This window comes from Hyaena hyaena, unplaced genomic scaffold (genome assembly GCF_003009895.1).
Source record: "Hyaena hyaena isolate Hyena2069 unplaced genomic scaffold, ASM300989v1 scaffold_260, whole genome shotgun sequence".
NCBI lineage: Eukaryota > Metazoa > Chordata > Mammalia > Carnivora > Hyaenidae > Hyaena > Hyaena hyaena.
In genome coordinates, this window is record NW_024080892.1 from 1749533 (window position 1) to 1767944 (window position 18412).

Here is an 18412-nt window from a genome sequence, read left to right on the forward strand (position 1 = left end):
GCTCTCCCTTTCCTAAGAATTTTTCTTTAGATTATGAGTTCTGCTGGCACATTCAAGATCTGATTGATTTCTCAAATAGCAATAGAAAAAAGGCTGAGACTGTAATTACTTAAACTTCAAAAGACATTTTCTGACAGTCTTATCAGAGAATCAGAAAATGTAGAACTGCAAGGAATCTTGGAGAAGTGGGTGGAAGGGGCCCCTGAGCTCTGAGGTTTAGTCAGCAGCCCAAGACCGCTGGTTAGTCCACTATGAGGCACTTTCAGCAGGATTTACTCCTGAGGCCTCTTCTGCCAGAGCTGCTGCCGCTGACGGGAAAAGTCAGGAAAATGTGTTTTTACCAAATACCCATCTGTCACCCTGATTTCTTTATGCTGAGACTAAAATTCTTTTTTTTTTAATGTTTTATTTATTTCTAGGAGAGAAAGAGAGAGAGATAGCGTGAGCAGGGGAGGGTCAGAGAGAGAGGGAGTCACAGACTGAAACAGGCTCCAGGCTCTGAGCTGGCAGTCAGCACAGAGCCTGATGCGGGGCTCAAACCCACGAACCGCGAGATCATGACCTAAGCGAAAGTCGGACGCTTAACCGACTAAGCCACCCAGGCGCCCCTGAGACTAAAATTCTTAATATCACTGTGGCATATAGCTCCACACCCTCACCCAGCCCAGAGCTGACGTTCCCCTTGGGTTTGTCACAGGCACTGTCTTGTCCCTACTTTTCCCAGTTCCCAGGAACCACTGCAGCTGGGGAGAGCAGAGTAGCCAGCGCTCTGTTGTTCAGTGGCTGTCCTCTGGAAGGAACTGTTGGAAAGGCTGATCTAAAAAGGCCACATTCTGGCCAGTTTGCCTTGGCGTGATCCAGATCTCCTGCCACTGGTTAAAGAAGGAAAAAGTGATGCAGAACTCTCTGCATTTCCAAAGATCTGAAATTTCTCCTCTTGTGGGTTTGGTGAGGAAGTTTTCTTCCACAGATGGTCCCTACTCCCATAGTAGGAAGGGCCTTGCTTCTCCCATCTGCTGGTGGGTGGGCCCAGCCTTCTCCTGCCTCCCACTAAAACTAGCCCCCGGTTTAAATCTGTGTAAGCTGGAAGAAAATGCATGTCTTATCTGATGCCTCTTGTGTGGCTACTCCAGTTACTTGGGTCTATTTTCTTGAAAAAACTAAAAATGACTTGGCTTCAGGCTCCCAACAAGGTTGAACATACTCCAGGACCACTGGCTGCAGGCCCAAAGTTTGGGTCCCATGGGTCCTCCCTGCACAGGTAGAATCAGAGGAGAGCCCCATTGGGGCAGCTTTGGGTCCTGACTGCCCCTCCCTGACCAGAAGCAAAATGGGGCCAGCTTTTCTGCTTGCTCTGGGCATTAAAGAATCAGTCTCTGAGAAGAGCTGAAAGGAACAGCATCAAGTGCTATCCTTGCTCAGGAAACCTATTCACTGACTGGGGCCAAGCGAGGAATCCCCCACCTACTCCAGGAGGTCAGGGTTGGGAATGGAAATAGCTATCTTCTGGTAGGAACAGCTTTCAAGGAAACCTTGAGGGCTGAGCTTCAGACTCACTGCTCCCTTACCTGTTAGGGACAGCCTCTTCTTGGGGACCACTTGTCCCCTCACTCACTACCCTGCAGCCACAATGATGCTCTTTAAGTTTCCTGAATAAACCACTTTTTGGTTTCACCTCAGGAGCATCAGATAGGTGATTTCTGCCTGAAATTCTCGTCATTTTTTGCCTGGCTAATTTCTGCTTATCCTTCAGGCTTCTATGCTGAAGCATTAGAGGAGCCATCCCTGCCCCCCACCTGTGTTGCCCAATAAGGTGGCCATTAGCCAGGTGTGGCTAGTTTCCATCTAACAACAGTTAAATAAAATGAAACAATTCAGTTTTCGGTTGCTTTGGTCACATTTCGGGTGGCTAGTAGCTCCATGTGACCACGGTTTACTCTATGGACAGCACAGACACCATCACCACAGAAAGTTGAACCAACAGCACTGCCTTAAACCGGATCAGGCCTTGTGGTTACACTCTCCAGGCATCTGTACTTGCCTTAGCACTCCTCACAGTCAGTCACTTTTATTTTATTTATTTATTTATTTATTTATTTATTTATTTATTTATTGGCATTTTTAAAGAGCTTGTTTTATTTTTTTAAATTACATCCAAGTTAGTTTGCATATAGTGCACAATGATTTCAGGAGGAGATTCCTGAATGCCTCTTACCCATTAAGCCCATCCCTGCCCCCCCCCCCCACACACAAACCCTCCAGTAGCCCTCTGTTTGTTCTCAATATTTAAGTCTCTTCTGTTTTGTCCTCCTCCCCGTTTTTATATTATTTTTGCTTCCCTTCCCTTATGTTCATCTGTTCTGTGTCTTAAAGTCCTCATGTGAGTAAAGTCATATGATAGTTGTCTTTCTCTGACTAATGTCGCTTAGCATGATACCCTCTAGTGCCATCGACATAGTTGTAAAAGGCAAGATTTCATTCTTTTTGATTGCCGAGTAATACTCCGTTGTGTATATATACCACGTCTTCTTTATCCATTCACCCATAGATGGACATTTGGGCTCTTTCCATACTTTGGCTATTGTTGATAGTGCTGCTATGAACATTGGGGTGCATGTGTCCCTTTGAAAGAGCACACCTGTATCCCTTGGATAAATACCTACTAGTGCAATTACTGGGTTTGTAGGGTAGCTCTATTTTTAATTTTTTGAAGAACCTCCATACTGTTTTCCAGAGTGGCTGCACCAGTTTTCATTCCCACAAGAAATACAAAAGAGATCCTCTTTCTCTACATCCTCGCCAACATCTATTGTTGCCTGAGTTGTTAATGTTAGCCTTTCTGACAGGTGCGAGGTGGTAGCAGATTGTGGTTTTGATTTGTATTTCGCTGATGATGAGTGATGTTGAGCTTTTTTTCATGTGTCTGTTGGCCATCTGGATGTCGTAGGAGAAGTGTCTATTCATGTCTTCTGCCCATTTCTTCACTGGATTATTTCTTTTTTGGGTGTGGAGTTTGGTAAGTTCTTTATATATTTTGGATACTATATCTGATATGTCGTTTGCAAATATCTTCTCCCATTCTGTTGAAGAACCTTTTAGTTTTGCTGATTGTTTTCTTCACTATGCAGAAGCTTTTTATTTTAATGAGGTCCCAATAGCTCTTTTTTTGCTTTTGTTTCCCTCAGTTACGTGTGTGTGTGTGTGTGTGTGTGTGAGAGAGAGAGAGAGAGAGAGACTTGTGCCTTCCCCAATAAATTATCATTTCCATTAGTGCACAGACCATGCCAGTGTAGTTCATCGTTGTAGTGCCAGCATTCTGAATCATAGCTAGAACCCAGTAAGTGTGTAATAAAGGATTACTGAATGAATTCCTGAAGCACAGTATCTCTTATATAATAGTAGCCCATTTAATAACTTCTTCCTAAAGCTGTGATCTGAGAAAACATTTTATGCCCTTATGCTCTGGTTTGTGTTCTTAAATTACATAACAAGGGCTTTTACAAAGAGGGTCTCCCTTTTGGCCTTTGCCACCTGCTCGTCTACAGCTGAATTTTGTTCTTAAGTGCAAAAGCCACTTTAGCCTCAGTTTTCATGGGAAAATTCTTTTTCTTATCCTTGATTCTCTTGTACTGATTGGCTTGACTTCTCTTTACCTTTGCGTGAAGAGTTTGGTTCTAATTGTGCCATTACTGCCACTCTCTCGATCTTTGTGTAAGTAAGCAAATAAAATACGTAACACTTGTGATTATAGGCCACTCTCTGCTCTCTGCACACATGGAAAAGAGTCACAGCAATACCACAGGGCAGACATTTGAAAAGGCCTGTTTGGCTTCTTCCTGCAAAGGACTGGAGTGAATAGATTCTGGGGAAAGAATTAAGGCGTCCATTATAATATATCTGTTACATACGACAACTCAGATTTCCATTTCCCTCCAGATAATCCACAGAACAGCCAGGTGATGTGATGTATCCTAGGCAGCCTCTCAACTTCCAGGAAGTCAGAGAAGGCTCATCGGACTAAGAGAATGTTCTGATAATCCCAACTCCCTGGCCACTTCCCCCTGAGAGACGTGTAGGTCCCTGACGTTCAGTGGATAATGTTCAACCTTGCCTCCCCATGACCCCAGGGAAGCCTCGATCAGCTGGATGAGGTGGCAGCACTGATTGCTGCCACAGTCCACGACGTGGATCACCCGGGCAGGACCAACTCATTCCTGTGCAAAGCGGGCAGTGAACTTGCTGTGCTCTATAATGACACCGCTGTCTTGGAGAGTCACCACACCGCCCTGGCCTTCCAGCTCACCGTCAAGGACAGCAAATGCAACATTTTTAAGAACATTGACAGGTGTGTTGTGCTGGGGCTCCTGTGCTCAGGTCTGTGAAGCAGAAGTGGGAAATTCAGTCTTAGGTAACTTCTCCAAGTATTTAGCTTCTTAGGGTAAGGAAAAGGAGAATTAACAGTAGTTGGACCATTGTATCAGACAGTAAAATAATCATCTTGCCCTTAGAACCTTAACTGTACTTCTCGGACTGCTTTCATCTTTCTGAATTTGATTTGCACTTCACGGAGTTCACGAACACGTATTACACATTGTGCAAAAAGGTTAAAATCCTGTTTGTCTTACTCATAAGTACAGCAGATATTTTTACCTTCCCAGGGGGACATCCTGCCTTTTGTGTAACTCCAGGAAAATGCATCCTTCCTTGGCTCTTCCCATTTCAGTTTTTGCCACTTCAAATCCTAACTCATGAAGAGATGGCGTTGTTCTGCAGGTCCCAGCAGAGTCGGTAGAGCCCAGAGGGTTGGACAGGTTTCCCCTGGCTGTTGTACTCCCGGCTGGTGAGAGCTGGCCAGCTGTGAAGAGAGGGGAGCAGTTCCTGTTGGCTCGCATAGCGCTGCAGTCAGGCGATGGCCCTTTGCCACATGACAGCAGCCAGACTGGAAAGTGGGCTTCTGGGGCAGGGCAGGGGACACAGAGCACAGGGCTCCCTTGGGCCTCGGGGAACACTGGTCAACATGAACCCATCACTTTGATTTCCAGAAACCTGAGAACACACAGAAGCCAATTATTCTTTCAACTTAAGCTTCATCAGTATCAAGGATTGTTTTTTAAAATTTTGACTAAAAGAATTTATCCAAGAGCCGATTTTATTCAGCTCCCCCTTCTGGCTCCTGGAAGTCAGAAAAAGATGATAGGAACTGGAGAGTAATGTTTTGGTAGGTTTGTTGCTCCATGCATTATAACTTGTAATTTAGAGAATTACTTATTAATGGGAAAACATTATTTCACTACCATCATCTAAAGTAGTAATGACAATTCTCTGTAATACAGATCACTGTGTCTGCACCAAATGCAAGGACAGCTCATCAGGTTGCCGTGCCAGTCTTCTAGGGAAGGAACGTGTCATTTCCTTCCACTTCCCTATTTATATGTTACCAAGGAAAGTTAGAAGAAAACCTTACTTTATAAAGTGCCTACTATGTGATAGTTCACACACACACACACACACACACACACCATATACAAGGAAGAGTCAGCCTCACTGGGGAAAATGGAATGGTGTCAACAAGTCCTAGCATAATGGGAAGATGGGCAGGTAAACTTTATGATCTGTACTCATTTCTTAACTCTGTGCCCCCAGCTTCCTCCTATGTGGTGGGAAGTATGGTGAAATGGTAGAACAGTTCTAATTCTGGACATGATGTGAAGAAGGCCCTTTGTCTTCTGGTTATTTTAGGAACCACTATCGAACACTGCGCCAGGCTATTATTGACATGGTTTTAGCAACAGAGATGACAAAACACTTTGAACATGTGAACAAATTTGTGAACAGCATCAATAAGCCTCTGGCGGCTGAGGTAAGCATTTCGCCTATAATAAGATACATCAGAGTGTTATTTCCATTAGAGCCGGCACTGGCCTCAATGCACTTTGTCTTCATCCTGAACACAAGATGGTAATTTGCTTGGAGGTGGTAGAGAAGGGCTAAAAATACTGGCCGCAGTGTCTACAGTAACTGCCCTCCTTAGAAGGAAAGGTCCTGAGATAAAGCCAGTGGTGACAGTAGGAGGCAGACCCAAGAGTGAGATAGGCAAGAACTGCAGACAGCGGAGCGTGGATAAATGGTGGTACTTTAGGGCATCCACAGCCCTTTCTAATTCTCTGCCATTGGAGACCTCAAAAGTGGATGTTTTAAAGAATAGAGACAAGCCAAGAAACAGACTCTTAACTATAGAGATCAAACTGGTGGGGACCAGAGGGGAGGTGCGCAAGGGGATGGGTGAAATAGGTGGGGATAAGAGGGCACTAAGCACGATGAGCGCTCGAGCAATGTCTAAAATTGCTGAATCGCTATACTGTGCACCTGAAACTAATATAACACTGTATGTTACCTATACTGAAATTAAAATTAAAAACTTAATAAAAATAGAAGCTGAAATTTAGTATTAGAAGAAAAAGTGGATGTTTTAGAGAACTATATTCCCGCTGACTTGCATTAAAAGCATACCAGTACTTAAAGATTATATACAGTGAGATTGTGAGTGCTAGTTGAAAACAAAAGCATAAGTCATTTTTCCTTTTTAAAATTGACTGACATAACTTAGTCTCACGTTAAGGCCCCTATAAACTTGAGTTTTAGAAACACGCACAGAAGGTTCACATCACAATTGTTTAAAGTGAGATCAATGGACTCTGGGACCATGAAGCTGTTCATAGCCCCGTAAAGTTAGAAAAGCTTTTTTGCTCATTCTGTTGAGAGAAGATTGCATATGTTGATGGATGATGAATGGTTGTCTTAAAAGTAACTTGATGATCAGTAAGGAGACTCTGTGTAGGACCCATCACATGACCAGCCTAGACGCAGGAACAGGGTCCACCCCATCTCGTCCTCCAGAAATTCCACAGCATCATGTCAGGGCCTTCTCTTTCCACAGAGGACTTACGGGGTAAGGATCTAGGGATTCAGGAGGGAAAAACTATACAGAATCAATGGAATTTAGAGTTGAGGAAAGCCACCCATCAAAATAAGCTCCCCACACTATTTGAGGTTTATTATTATTTTCCATATTACCTGGGGCAAGCAGTAACTTCCCAGTAATAAGTAATGAAAACAACTACCTTGAGAAGTCCATTGATGGTTTAATAAATAGGTCTGATCTCAAAACAACAAAAACTCCTAAATGTTACGCTGTCTTTCACCTTGGCAGAGGTCTGGAGATCTAGTTAAGTTTTCACACAATCTGATGAGGTCTTTGAAAGCAGAGAATAGCAATCTTCCAGGTTTTGTATAATTGGCCTATTATTGCATTTATGTAAGCCTGCTCCTAGATCTGGCCACTCGGTTCAGGACCGAGTATATCACTCGGTACACATCTACTATACAACCAGTCTTCCTTTTTTTCTTACAAAATTTTATTTAAATTCTAGTTTACAGTGAAACACTGGGTTTGGGAGTAGAATTCAGTGGTTCATCACTTACATACAACATCCAGTGCTCATCATAACAAGTGCCCTCCTTAATGAAACCCATCACCCATCTAAGCCCGTCTTCCACCCCGCCACCCTCCATCAACTCAGTTTTCTATCTTTAATAGTTTCTAATGGCTTGTTTTCCTCTCTCTCTTTTTATTCCCTCTCTCTCATGTTCATCACCTTTGTGTCCTAGATTCCACATGAGTGAAATATGGTATTTTATCTTTTTCTGGCTGATTTTGCTTAGCATCATACTCTAGCTCCACCCATGTCATTGCAAATGACAAAATTTCATTCTTTTTGCTGGCTGAGTAATATTCCATTGTCTGTGTATAGGTTTTGTGTGTGTGCCCACACAGGCACTTTATTGATCAATCTATGGATGTGTGAGCTCTCTCCATAGTTGGGCTGTTGTTGGTAGCACTGCTATAAAAGTCGGGGTGCATGTTCCCCTTTGAATCTGTGTTTTTGTATCCTTTGGGTAAATACCTAATAGTGCCATTGCTGAATCATAGGGTAGTTCTATTTTTAAATTTCAGAGCAACCTTCATACTATTTTCCCCAGTGGCTGCTCGAGTTTGCATTCCCATCAACCATGCAAGAGGGTTTTCTTTTCTCTGCATTATCACCAACACTTGTTTCTTGTGTGGTTAATTTTAACCATGCTGACAGGTGTGAGGTGGTTTCTCACTGTGGTTTTGATTTGCATTTCCCTTATGATGAGTCATATGGAGCATCTTTTCATGTATGACCAGTCTTTTTAAACATGACTAAACACACCCAACCCTGCCCTGGTACTTTCTTCTCCTCATGTCCCCCAAAATCTATATGGGTCATGACTCTCTACCATTCAGAATAGCAGCCAGGAAAAATTAGTGGACCAATGGCTTAAGAGAAACAAAGTGGGAAGGGGTGGGACAGAAGGAGCTGGCAGGCATAAGAAATAGAAGTAAATGGGGGCGCCTGGGCAGCTCAGTCCGTTGAGCATTCGACTTCAGCTCAGGTCATGATCTCACAATTCATGGGTTTGAGCTCCGCATAGGGCTCTGTGCTGACAGCTAGCTCAGAGCCTGGAGCCTGTCTTCAGATTCTGTGTCTCCCTCTTTCTCTGACCCTCCCTGCTCATACTGTGTGTCTGTCGCTTTCTCAGAAATAAATAAAACATTAAAAAAAAAAAAAGAAATAGAAGTAAATGAGAAATTGATTGAAGGGTCAGATGTATGTGTTATTTCCCATCTTTAATATATTTTTTTTAAACCTGAAAGTTGCTTTTACACATGTCCTGATAAAATTGGGGAGAAAAGCTCACCTTTAAAACTACATACTAAACTACTAATATGAAACAAAACCCTCCCCGTAGCAGTTACCTTTGGGGAAGAAGATGGAAGCGAGGGAGTGGATGAGCGGTGATAGGCACTGTGATGTTTTAAACTCTGGTTTTTTGCGGCATCTGGGTGGCTCAGTCAGTTAAGCATCCAAATTTGGCTCAGGACATGATCTCATGGTTTGTGAGTTCAAGCCCCATGTCGGGCTCTGTGCAGACACTGTGGAGCCTGGAGCTTGCTTCGGATTCCATGTTCCCCCCCTTTCTCTCTCCCCCTCCCTCACTCACGCTCTGTCCTAGTCATGTCCAAAGGTGCCTGGGTGATAATCCTCTAGAGTCTGGTCACTATGATCTCATTGTCTTCCTAACCATGATCTGACCATCTCTTCTCCAGACTGAGGGCAGCGACTGTGAATGCAACCCTACTGGGAAAAACTTTCCTGAAAACCAAATCCTGATCAAGCGTATGATGATCAAGTGTGCTGATGTCGCCAACCCATGCCGCCCTCTGGACCTGTGCATCGAATGGGCCGGAAGGATCTCTGAGGAGTATTTTGCACAGGTACACTACCTCTCTAGGGAAGCTCCACTTCTCTTCTAGAAATGGCTCTGGGTCATGCAACTCTGGAGGTTTTCTAGTTGAGTATCAGTAAATGAATCCTCTCTGGTAAGAAATGGCTCACCCTGGCCCAGAGTAGACTTCTGGTTCTCTCAGGATGACTGATGTGGCTAGATAGTAACCAGAGTCATTATAGGGGAAAAGGGTAAACTGAACCTTTTCATCTTTTCATCATCAAATTGTTAGATCCTAAACTCCCTCCAAAACTGGGCTATTGTACATTCGTTTACTAGGTTATTCTCTCCAGTGGGCATGTGGGGATGCAGATAGGAAGAAGACACACTCCTGCTTTGGGCGCAGCTCAGAATACAGTAGGGGAGATGCTAAGTGCTATTAGAGTGAAGAAAGCTTGTTTTCTAGATTTTCTTAAAAAAAGGAGCTTTTGGGGGAAATTATTAGAGTTGTGTTTTTGTTTAGAAAAGATTTATAATTATGAAAATAGGAAAGGACTTTCTGGGAGAGAAAAAATCATGTACAAAATTAGGAAGAAAAATAGAATTTTATTTAAGAAAAGCAGCAATGTGCAGTTCACTTTGCCATTGTGAAGAGGAGTTAAAGGGGGGAAAAGATCCAGAAATTAGTAGACCACAAGATGCCATTCAAAATACAGGCCTACTTCCAGAGAAGAGGCTCTAAGGACTGAGGTATGTATGTGTCACAGAAAGGGAAACACACAAAGAGCTACAAGTAATGCGTTTCGGGGGTGGAGGGGCCTATATGGCTTGGATATACCACTAAGGCAGGATAAAGGATAGCTGATAATGTCTAGAAGGGCTGTCAGCAGGAATGACTAGCTAAGTACCCAGTAAGTTAACTGCAGCTTTCAAGGCTAGGAAGAGTCCCTGCACTGAAGAAAAGGAGGATAGGCAGTTCAGTTTGCAAGAAACAGGGGTTAAAAATCCCAAATTACTCCTTAAGGAACAGTGGCTATTTTAAAGATAGCTCATCAATTAATCTGAAACGAGCAAGCTGAGCCCAAAGCTGGCAGGAGGCCATTAATGGGCTTCCCAGGATCCAGAGACCTGAAATCCTACTCCTAATATTCTCTAAGTATGTGATTCGATAATGGAAAAGGAGCACTTCTGAGTTCTTGAATGGAAGCTCCCTGTTTAGGTGTCCTTTTCCCAAAAAGGAATGTACTGACATTTACAAGCACTGTGACCTAAAAATCAGAAGTTAGAAATGGGCCTCTGATCATCATCTGGCCTCTTGTTCAACACTGTCAGGAAATGTGGATCTTACTATTCAGCCTAGAACATTATGTCTTTATACACACACATTACACACACTGATGTGCAAATTACTCGGATTTACATACTCCCTGAGAGAGCTGCATGACCACTACCCATATCTGAACATAGTTTGTCATTCTGTCAAGTGAAAACCGTGTTCCGTGAAAAAAGAAAAAAGGCTAGGTCAGCTCAACTGCATAAATGTTTTTCCTCAGGACAACCATTACACCTTGGTATGCAGCATAAGGACTTCATGTGAACTTTCCATTTTGTCAAAACATAGAATTTTAAAAGGATATATACTCAAAGGTTAAACTTTAAGATTAGTAATTCTTACTGCTTAGCTTGTGCTACGGCACAAGCAGTTTTACCCAGTGCACCCTCAGTGTAAATACCAGTTAGGATTATTAAGTACTACTTAGTTAGTACTTAGTATTACTGGTATTGCTTTGGAAATCGGTCTCAAGAAAGGGGTTAAGAACCCTGAGATCAGTGCTTCAGAGTTGTTCTAGAAACTAGATGCTCCTGTGCCAGCTCCTCATGTGTCCTAGCCCTGTGTATGTGCTTATGTCTTGCAGACTGATGAAGAGAAAAGACAGGGGCTCCCTGTGGTGATGCCAGTGTTTGACCGGAATACCTGCAGCATCCCCAAGTCCCAAATCTCTTTCATTGACTACTTCATAACAGACATGTTTGATGCTTGGGATGGTAAGAGAGTGGTGTTTTGACACCCCAAGAGAATATTCTGTTCTACTTTATGACGATAACCTCTAAGGACATAGGCTGGGCCTGAAGGTGTATGTGAAATGTTTCTCTTAAGTTAGCTGTCAGCTGTTTGTCGCCAGGTATGATGACAAGCACATGCACACTGTGCATCCCCAGCACCTTACAGAGAACCCCTGAGTACAGAAAACTCCATGGATGTTTGATAACTGGATCCCTAAGTCTTTACTTCTTGAGAGCATGGGTTTCCAAAGCTTACAGCAGTTTTATCCTGTCACTGGAGGAAACTCCAGGAAGAATACCGAAAGAATCTGTGATTCAGAGTAGACTTCTACATTTACAGCCAGCTAAAAATGGCTCTTCCATTTTTAACTAAGAGGACCTGTTTGTGTTTCAGAAACTACTGTTTAACAACTTACCCTTTTCATGCCTGCATGTTCATGTGTAGTATAAGGCGTGACCTGGGGTGCCTCTCTTCCAATACTGGGCCTCCGTTTGTCTCATAGAGCGCCAGCCTTATAAGTGTTCTGGCAACTAACTTGTGATTCTTTTGATGTCCTTGCAGCCTTCGCCCATCTGCCAGCCCTGATGCAACATTTGGCTGATAACTACAAACACTGGAAGACATTAGATGACCTAAAGTGCAAAAGTCTGAGGCTTCCATCTGACAGCTAAACCCAAGAGAGAGAAGGTGACCTCTTGATCTGCGAAGGGCACTGTGAATCACAGTAGTGTGTAAATAAGAGGCTTTCCTTTATACTGAAAAGGACAGATGTAGGTTAAGGGGCTCGTGTTTAATATTTGACTTTGAATCATTCAGAAGCCCCCAAATTGCATTTTTAGAAAGTTATGTTAAGAAAAATATATTTTCTTTTCAACACTTAGTGACAGTGTCCTCATCAAACCATGGAGCTCATTACTATAACTAGCAGGACACAAGCAGCAAAAACTTGGTGCCTGTGAGCCCATCTTCCTGGACGACACAGCTTACCTAGTGTTCAGGTCATCTCTTACCATAAAAGTCAACATCACTGTTTAGTTTCAGAGCACCAGTCTGAAGGATTCATAAAAACACCTAAGGAAAAAATACTATTTATAAAATGAGCAAAACAACTAGGACCAAATTACTGATAAACTAGTTTGCTTCACGGCCTCTGTGGCTAAGCAGTTCTTTTGATCAAGGGTGTGACACCCAAGGTAGACCACAGCCTTGGCCTGGTGAGTGCCTTCTGTAGATTGGTAGAAGCAGCCTGTGTAGCCCTCTTTCCTATAAGAGCAATTTACCTTAACAAACAGTGAGCCATTCATGGTGGGGAAGCATCTGACACTTTGTTTGGGGGGAATCCACGAGCTTCCCTTTTTTTCTGGTTTACAGAGGCAGTCACAAGGCAGCATAGGGAGTATTATATAAAAGCCATTAAATCTGAAAGCCCTTGGATAAGCTTTTTTAAAGAAAATTTATATACATTTGCGGTTTAAAATTTTTATTAAAGCAATCTGAATTTCCTGGGTACAAGTCCATGGAGTATGTTATGCAGTGTACCATCTATATACATAATCTATTAGGGGAGGGACGGGGAAGTTTCAAGGTTCAGATGTTTTTAATCTATATTTGAGACCTTGTCATTTTGCTTTAATGATGTAAAACAGAAAAGACTGCAAGATGTGTAAATATATCAGAAAACAGACATAAGGGGAAGCAGTAAATACTATTTTAAGCTATTAATTGTATGCTAAAAGCTTCTAAAGCACAAGTGCATATTTTTATACAGCTCTTTTGAAAACTTTCTGTGATCTCCATAAAGTCAGACTTGAGATTTTCCTTTCTCTTATACCAACCACCTCTTCTCTATATATTGTAAATATTAGAAACTCCATAAACAAAATAGCTTCATTTTCCTTTCAAATCCTCTGTACTCCATGCTGCATTTTTAACAGGTATAAACAGGACTGAATTGGGATGCAGAACACTGGAAACTAGAATATGGGAAGAAGAAACTGACATCACTACATAACGTGCCAATGTTTTTTTCTATGTTTTGTACCAAAAAATGAATGACAGTCCCACGCAAAGAAATGTATCTAAATTATTTTTGTTAGATGATAAGCAAATGTGCTTGGTCAGGACAGCAGCCTGCTTTGTGTTGTAATGCTGCATTATGTAAATGTGATGAAAATGTTTTTGTGAAGTACTTGTAACTAAATTCCCACATCCGTTTTTCGTCCCCAACAGCTGTTTTTATTTCATCTCTTTGGCCTAAACTTTTATTTCAGAATTTCGCTTTAGTGTCCTTTATTTCATGAATCATACACTTTATTTCCAGACAGTTTAGGATGTCAAAATCCCATTATAATTTACCTAGGCTTCAGAAGCTTGCTTGAGGCAAGGACAATCTTTTCCTCACCATGTTGCTTTCACTTCCATTTGGTAAGTAACATTTATCAGATGTCTGACATTTTCTATAGGAATGTTACAGCTTACTCCTTATAATAAATTAATTTCATAGGAACTTAAATGTTAAATCCTCTAAAACTGCCAGGAACCAAAGCATTAACATAGCTATGCTCTATAGCACTGTAATCTTCTGAATTGCTAACCAAATAGGGCATTCCTCCATATAGTCAGGTAGAAGTCCCTTAGTACCACCACTACTTAACTAGAAAGAAGCTAGTTATAAGGTCATTCTTTACTTCCAATTTTATTTTATAAAATTCACGTGCTGTCCAAGTCAGGACTGGCCTTTACATAAGAATAAGCCTTTACATAAATGGTAGTCCTATAAACCTATCTCATTCCAGTCCTCTTTGATTTCTGCTTTTAAAGCCACTCAATGATATTGGGAGGAGGGCTAATTGCAAGGCCTAACCTGACTGGGTCTCCTTTTCCTCATTCCTAACATTAGGGCATCGGTCTGGCATAGATGACTTGAGGTCTTTCCGTCTGTGGATGGTTGGGGAAGCAACGGTCAAAGGTAAAACTGATAAAAACAACAGTTTATAGTGATGCCACTGAGGGTGTGAGTCAGCAAAAAGGAAGCGGAAGGGTCACCCACTTTTTTTATTCTTTGGTACCCAAAGAGAGAAAAGTATTTTAAGGCCGGGGGGCAGGGGTGGTGTGTGTGTGTGAGGAAGATGAACCAAGCACTTCAGGCTTACGTAAGGTCTCTGACTTGGGACAGAAGCCTTTACTGACCTAGCTGTCATCCTTGGCATGCACCTTATACACACCCTGATAAGATTTCCACTGAACTGAGGAGTCTTTTCAAACAAAACATAAAAGGCATAAACAAATTATTTGGCACCACCAACAAAGACCTGGGAATTTGTAGGAGAAAAGGTAGATTTATCACACGGATTCTTAACCTAACAGGCCCTTAGGAAAACCAAACCTTCTCATGAATGCCACAATTTTGCAGTTCTAGTTCCTCCTCCTCACAGGGTGTAGGTTCAAATTAAGAAGCTCAAGCCCAGGACTCCCCACTTCAGTACCAGCACAAAGTGCAGTCTCCATTTCCTACATGGAAGAACAGTTTTCTGGAGATTTCAGGGTTTAAATTCAAGATGTACTACATCCTACCCATTCTTCAGTGGATTTTCATTATAGTTACCATATTCATTCTGACAACAAAGGCAGGTATTTCAAATTTTTTGGTGGTAAGAATGTAGAGGCAACAAAATTATACTACATAAAGGGAGCGAGAGGTTCTGAGGACTTTTGTTCAGCTCATACAATTTCTGGTATAGAATTTTAAACCTAATTAAAATTGTTCTATACAGATGCTTATGGTATCAGTCAACATTTGTGCTCTGATCTGCATACATTCTGAAAATTCAACCCATTTCTTCAGTGGTTTCAGGTTAGTGCTACCAGAAAAGTTAAACTTACTTGCAGTATATTATTTGGTGAACTTTCTAATACCTGAGAAGCAACTTACTGCTGGTTTGCAGACCTACCACCAAAAAAAAGTTTCAAATAGAACTTTATGGAGTGACCAAAAAAAAAAATGCATTACAGGGGCACCGAGCGGGCTTAGTCAGTAGAGCATTATGACTCTTGATCTCGGGGTTTTGTGTTCAGGCCCCACACTGGGTATGGAGATTACTAAAAAATAAATAATACAACACAAATTTGAGTATTACCCTATATTTCATCTTCAAGGTTCATGCACAAGTATCCCATATTCCTTCACCTAGACAGCGAGATATAAGTCACCATTCTCCTCTAATTTTTGAAATAACTTTAAACTGCGCAACCCAGATTCTCTTTCTCCATTTTTCCACAAAATAATGAGATGATCAGCAGAGCACGTCACTAGTCCATGATCTTCAAAGTACAGAAACATCTGTAAAGAAATTTAAAGCTGCTGATTAAAAAGAAGAGGTGAGGCTAATACTAGACTAACATGGCTTATAAAATATGTACCTTGGAGATTTCTTTGGATCTGAATATAAAAACTCTTCATTTTTCATGAGAAATTGTGTAAAATGGCTATTTCTATGTGACTAATGCCTTGTATTTTAATATTTTTTTTTTTTGGAAAATACATGAATTCCCAATGAATCTTCTCAATTTTACCATAATCTAATTCTTCAAGTATTGGTTTTATGTCACAAGTCCAGCCAGAACTGCTTCATCCTTTATTTATGCACAAATGGCTACCAGAAAATGTCTGAATTCCAAATTCTATGAGATAAAAACTGGCTTCAGCTCTCCAATCAGTCCATAAGGATTTACTTAGGGAACCCAGCATATAGGATGGTACGACCATGAAGAAGGTTCTGGTTCAGTTGTAAAAACGAAATCACAGTTAAAACAAAGACCATGTAATCAGGCACTAAAAAATGTAGTTCACACTATGATTTGCCACAGAGAAAGGGAACATAGATCAGTAACCACTAAAATTGTCAAGCTTCAAAAACATAAAACTTCCCAAGTAAAGGGACGGTCAGGCAGCATGAACACCAATGTATAATAGAGCAGAGCTCCTCAAAGCCAAGAGTGAAATGAAGGATAGAAATAGAAAATTAACAAGAGGAAGAGAGTTTTCAAAGCTGATGCTGTGTAAGAGGGGCAAATACTACAGGAGATGGAAGAAGTTAGAAGGCTCGGGAGTAAGGATGAAAATGTAAAAGGAATGAGGAAATTTACAAAGTAGCACCTAAAAGAGAGCCAAAATTTCAGAGAATCCAGAAAATTCCTCAGGTCTACATTATAGCAAACAAACGTGCCACTTGGAAGGTTTCCTCCACCATTTAAAAACCTTTAATGGGTACCTACTATTTTAAAAAATAAGTCCAAATTCTTCAGCTGACTTACATACAAGGACAGTCATAATCTGACCCAATACTACTTTCTCAGGTTTAACCTCCTACTGGGGTCTATTCACAGGAAACGTCTGCTCCAGCCCAGCCAGTCTGCTCCTTGCACTTCTGTCCTCACTCCCCAACTACACTGTCACCACCTAAGCAAAGTTAAAAAGCAGAAAAAAAATGAAAACAACTGGACTACCTGTTTGAGGAAAAAGCAAAGATAAACAAGACAGGATACCCAACATCAGGGAACTTACAGTCACTTAATCCTCCCTAACCTTCAAGGTACAGGTCAAGTCCGCTATCTATCTTCCACTAACCATTTCCTCCTAATTCCTGAGTACTCACTGTCTCCCATCATCTGGTCTGTCGGTAACAACTTACTAGATCTATAACCTTCCTCTCTACTCAAGTAGGAGATCCAAGAGGGTAATGTTTCTTTGTAAACTCCAGGGTCTAGTATACCACCTAAAATAGAAGAAATGAATACGAAGCATATATGTACTTTCAAATGAAAAGTAATCCGTTCCTCCTCGGCAATGAAACAGGGAAAAACAATTCTAAGAAATTCAATCCTGAGGGCTCTGCTTCTACTCTTATCAGTTCCAATCATCTCAACCGATCTTATTCCTTTCATTATACGCAATGGTGCATATAGTAAAGTATTAATGTATTTGAATTTCCCCAAGTTGGAACTGTATACCTCTTATAATTCTCAACTAATATTTTCATATATGCACAGTGATAACCAAGACCCTGGGTCTTACGAAGCTAACAAAATAGAATCCTTCAAAAGTAATTACAAACAGCATTCTGCTCTTGAATTTGAAAAAGACCCCTGGAATTCCATTCTGTAAGACTTTAAATATATAACCCCAACTGTCCACTACCCTCTATCACTGTTATGCATATGTATTCAAAATTATTTACATTGTCACATTGTCAGCTGTCTCCCATCTCATAAACAATGGTGATTAAGCCCAGAAGTAACACATTTCTTGCTTCCTCACATCATATCTCTAAAGGGAAACCTTAGTTCCACGTATTATAACCTATGGATGTTTAGATTCAGCAAAAACCTACAGAAAAAATTACAAGTCTTTATGATACCAACTGAATGAACAGCAGTGAGACGTCAAAGCCGGAACTCCCTAAACCTTTATATGCCTATTAAAAATAATACCTCCACAGATGAGGAGTGTCCAATCAAATCTCCAATAAGCTCCAATGAATACGTAGTGGCATTTTCCTGTTGCTTTTTAACAGGTTGGCTGGCTTGTTTGTTTACTCTTCCAAATCCCCACATGTTAAAAAAACCTAGAAGAACAATCATTTCAATAATTACAGCATTCTCTACTCAAAAGATCAGAGAAAACTGAAAATTTAAATGCAAAGATATTCTGTACATGACTTTAGTCAAGGGCTAAGGGGATGTACCAGACACTAAGCTATAGTTCTTTTTAATATGTTACTTCCTTTCATCTTAACTACCAGGTTTGTTGCTCATCTCTTTTATTGCCCCTCCTCACCTACTGAAGGTGTATTAACATGGCAAAAAGGCACTGGGAATAAAAGAGGAGAGCAGTAAAAGGCCTGAATGCCAGTGACAGACACACACACAAAAAAGATCACAACTCAGATCTATCAACAAAGGGTAGATGAAAAGCAACATGTGTGTCCAAAAACAAGCTCCTATGTTCAGATGACCAGAAGAAATTCCAGAGGTACT

General features: G+C 41.3%; 2 protein-coding genes across 2 annotated transcripts in view; one reads left to right on the plus strand and one right to left on the minus strand.

Annotated features, from left to right (window-relative positions):
• The window catches only part of PDE8B (phosphodiesterase 8B), a 137090-nt gene extending 123487 nt beyond the window's left edge, over positions 1 to 13603 (plus strand). The window contains exons 17-22 of the mRNA XM_039245560.1: positions 4128 to 4345; positions 5740 to 5860; positions 9194 to 9361; positions 11229 to 11358; positions 11939 to 12064; positions 13312 to 13603. Coding sequence (XP_039101491.1) covers positions 4128 to 4345; positions 5740 to 5860; positions 9194 to 9361; positions 11229 to 11358; positions 11939 to 12048 — 747 coding nt within the window. The 3' untranslated portion in view covers positions 12049 to 12064; positions 13312 to 13603. The remainder of the gene's footprint in view (positions 1 to 4127; positions 4346 to 5739; positions 5861 to 9193; positions 9362 to 11228; positions 11359 to 11938; positions 12065 to 13311) is intronic.
• Positions 13604 to 15501: 1898 nt separating this feature from the next.
• The window catches only part of WDR41 (WD repeat domain 41), a 42943-nt gene continuing 40032 nt past the window's right edge, over positions 15502 to 18412 (minus strand). The window contains exons 12-13 of the mRNA XM_039245573.1: positions 17867 to 18000; positions 15502 to 15716 (exon numbers count right to left, since the gene is read on the minus strand). Coding sequence (XP_039101504.1) covers positions 15564 to 15716; positions 17867 to 18000 — 287 coding nt within the window. The 3' untranslated portion in view covers positions 15502 to 15563. The remainder of the gene's footprint in view (positions 15717 to 17866; positions 18001 to 18412) is intronic.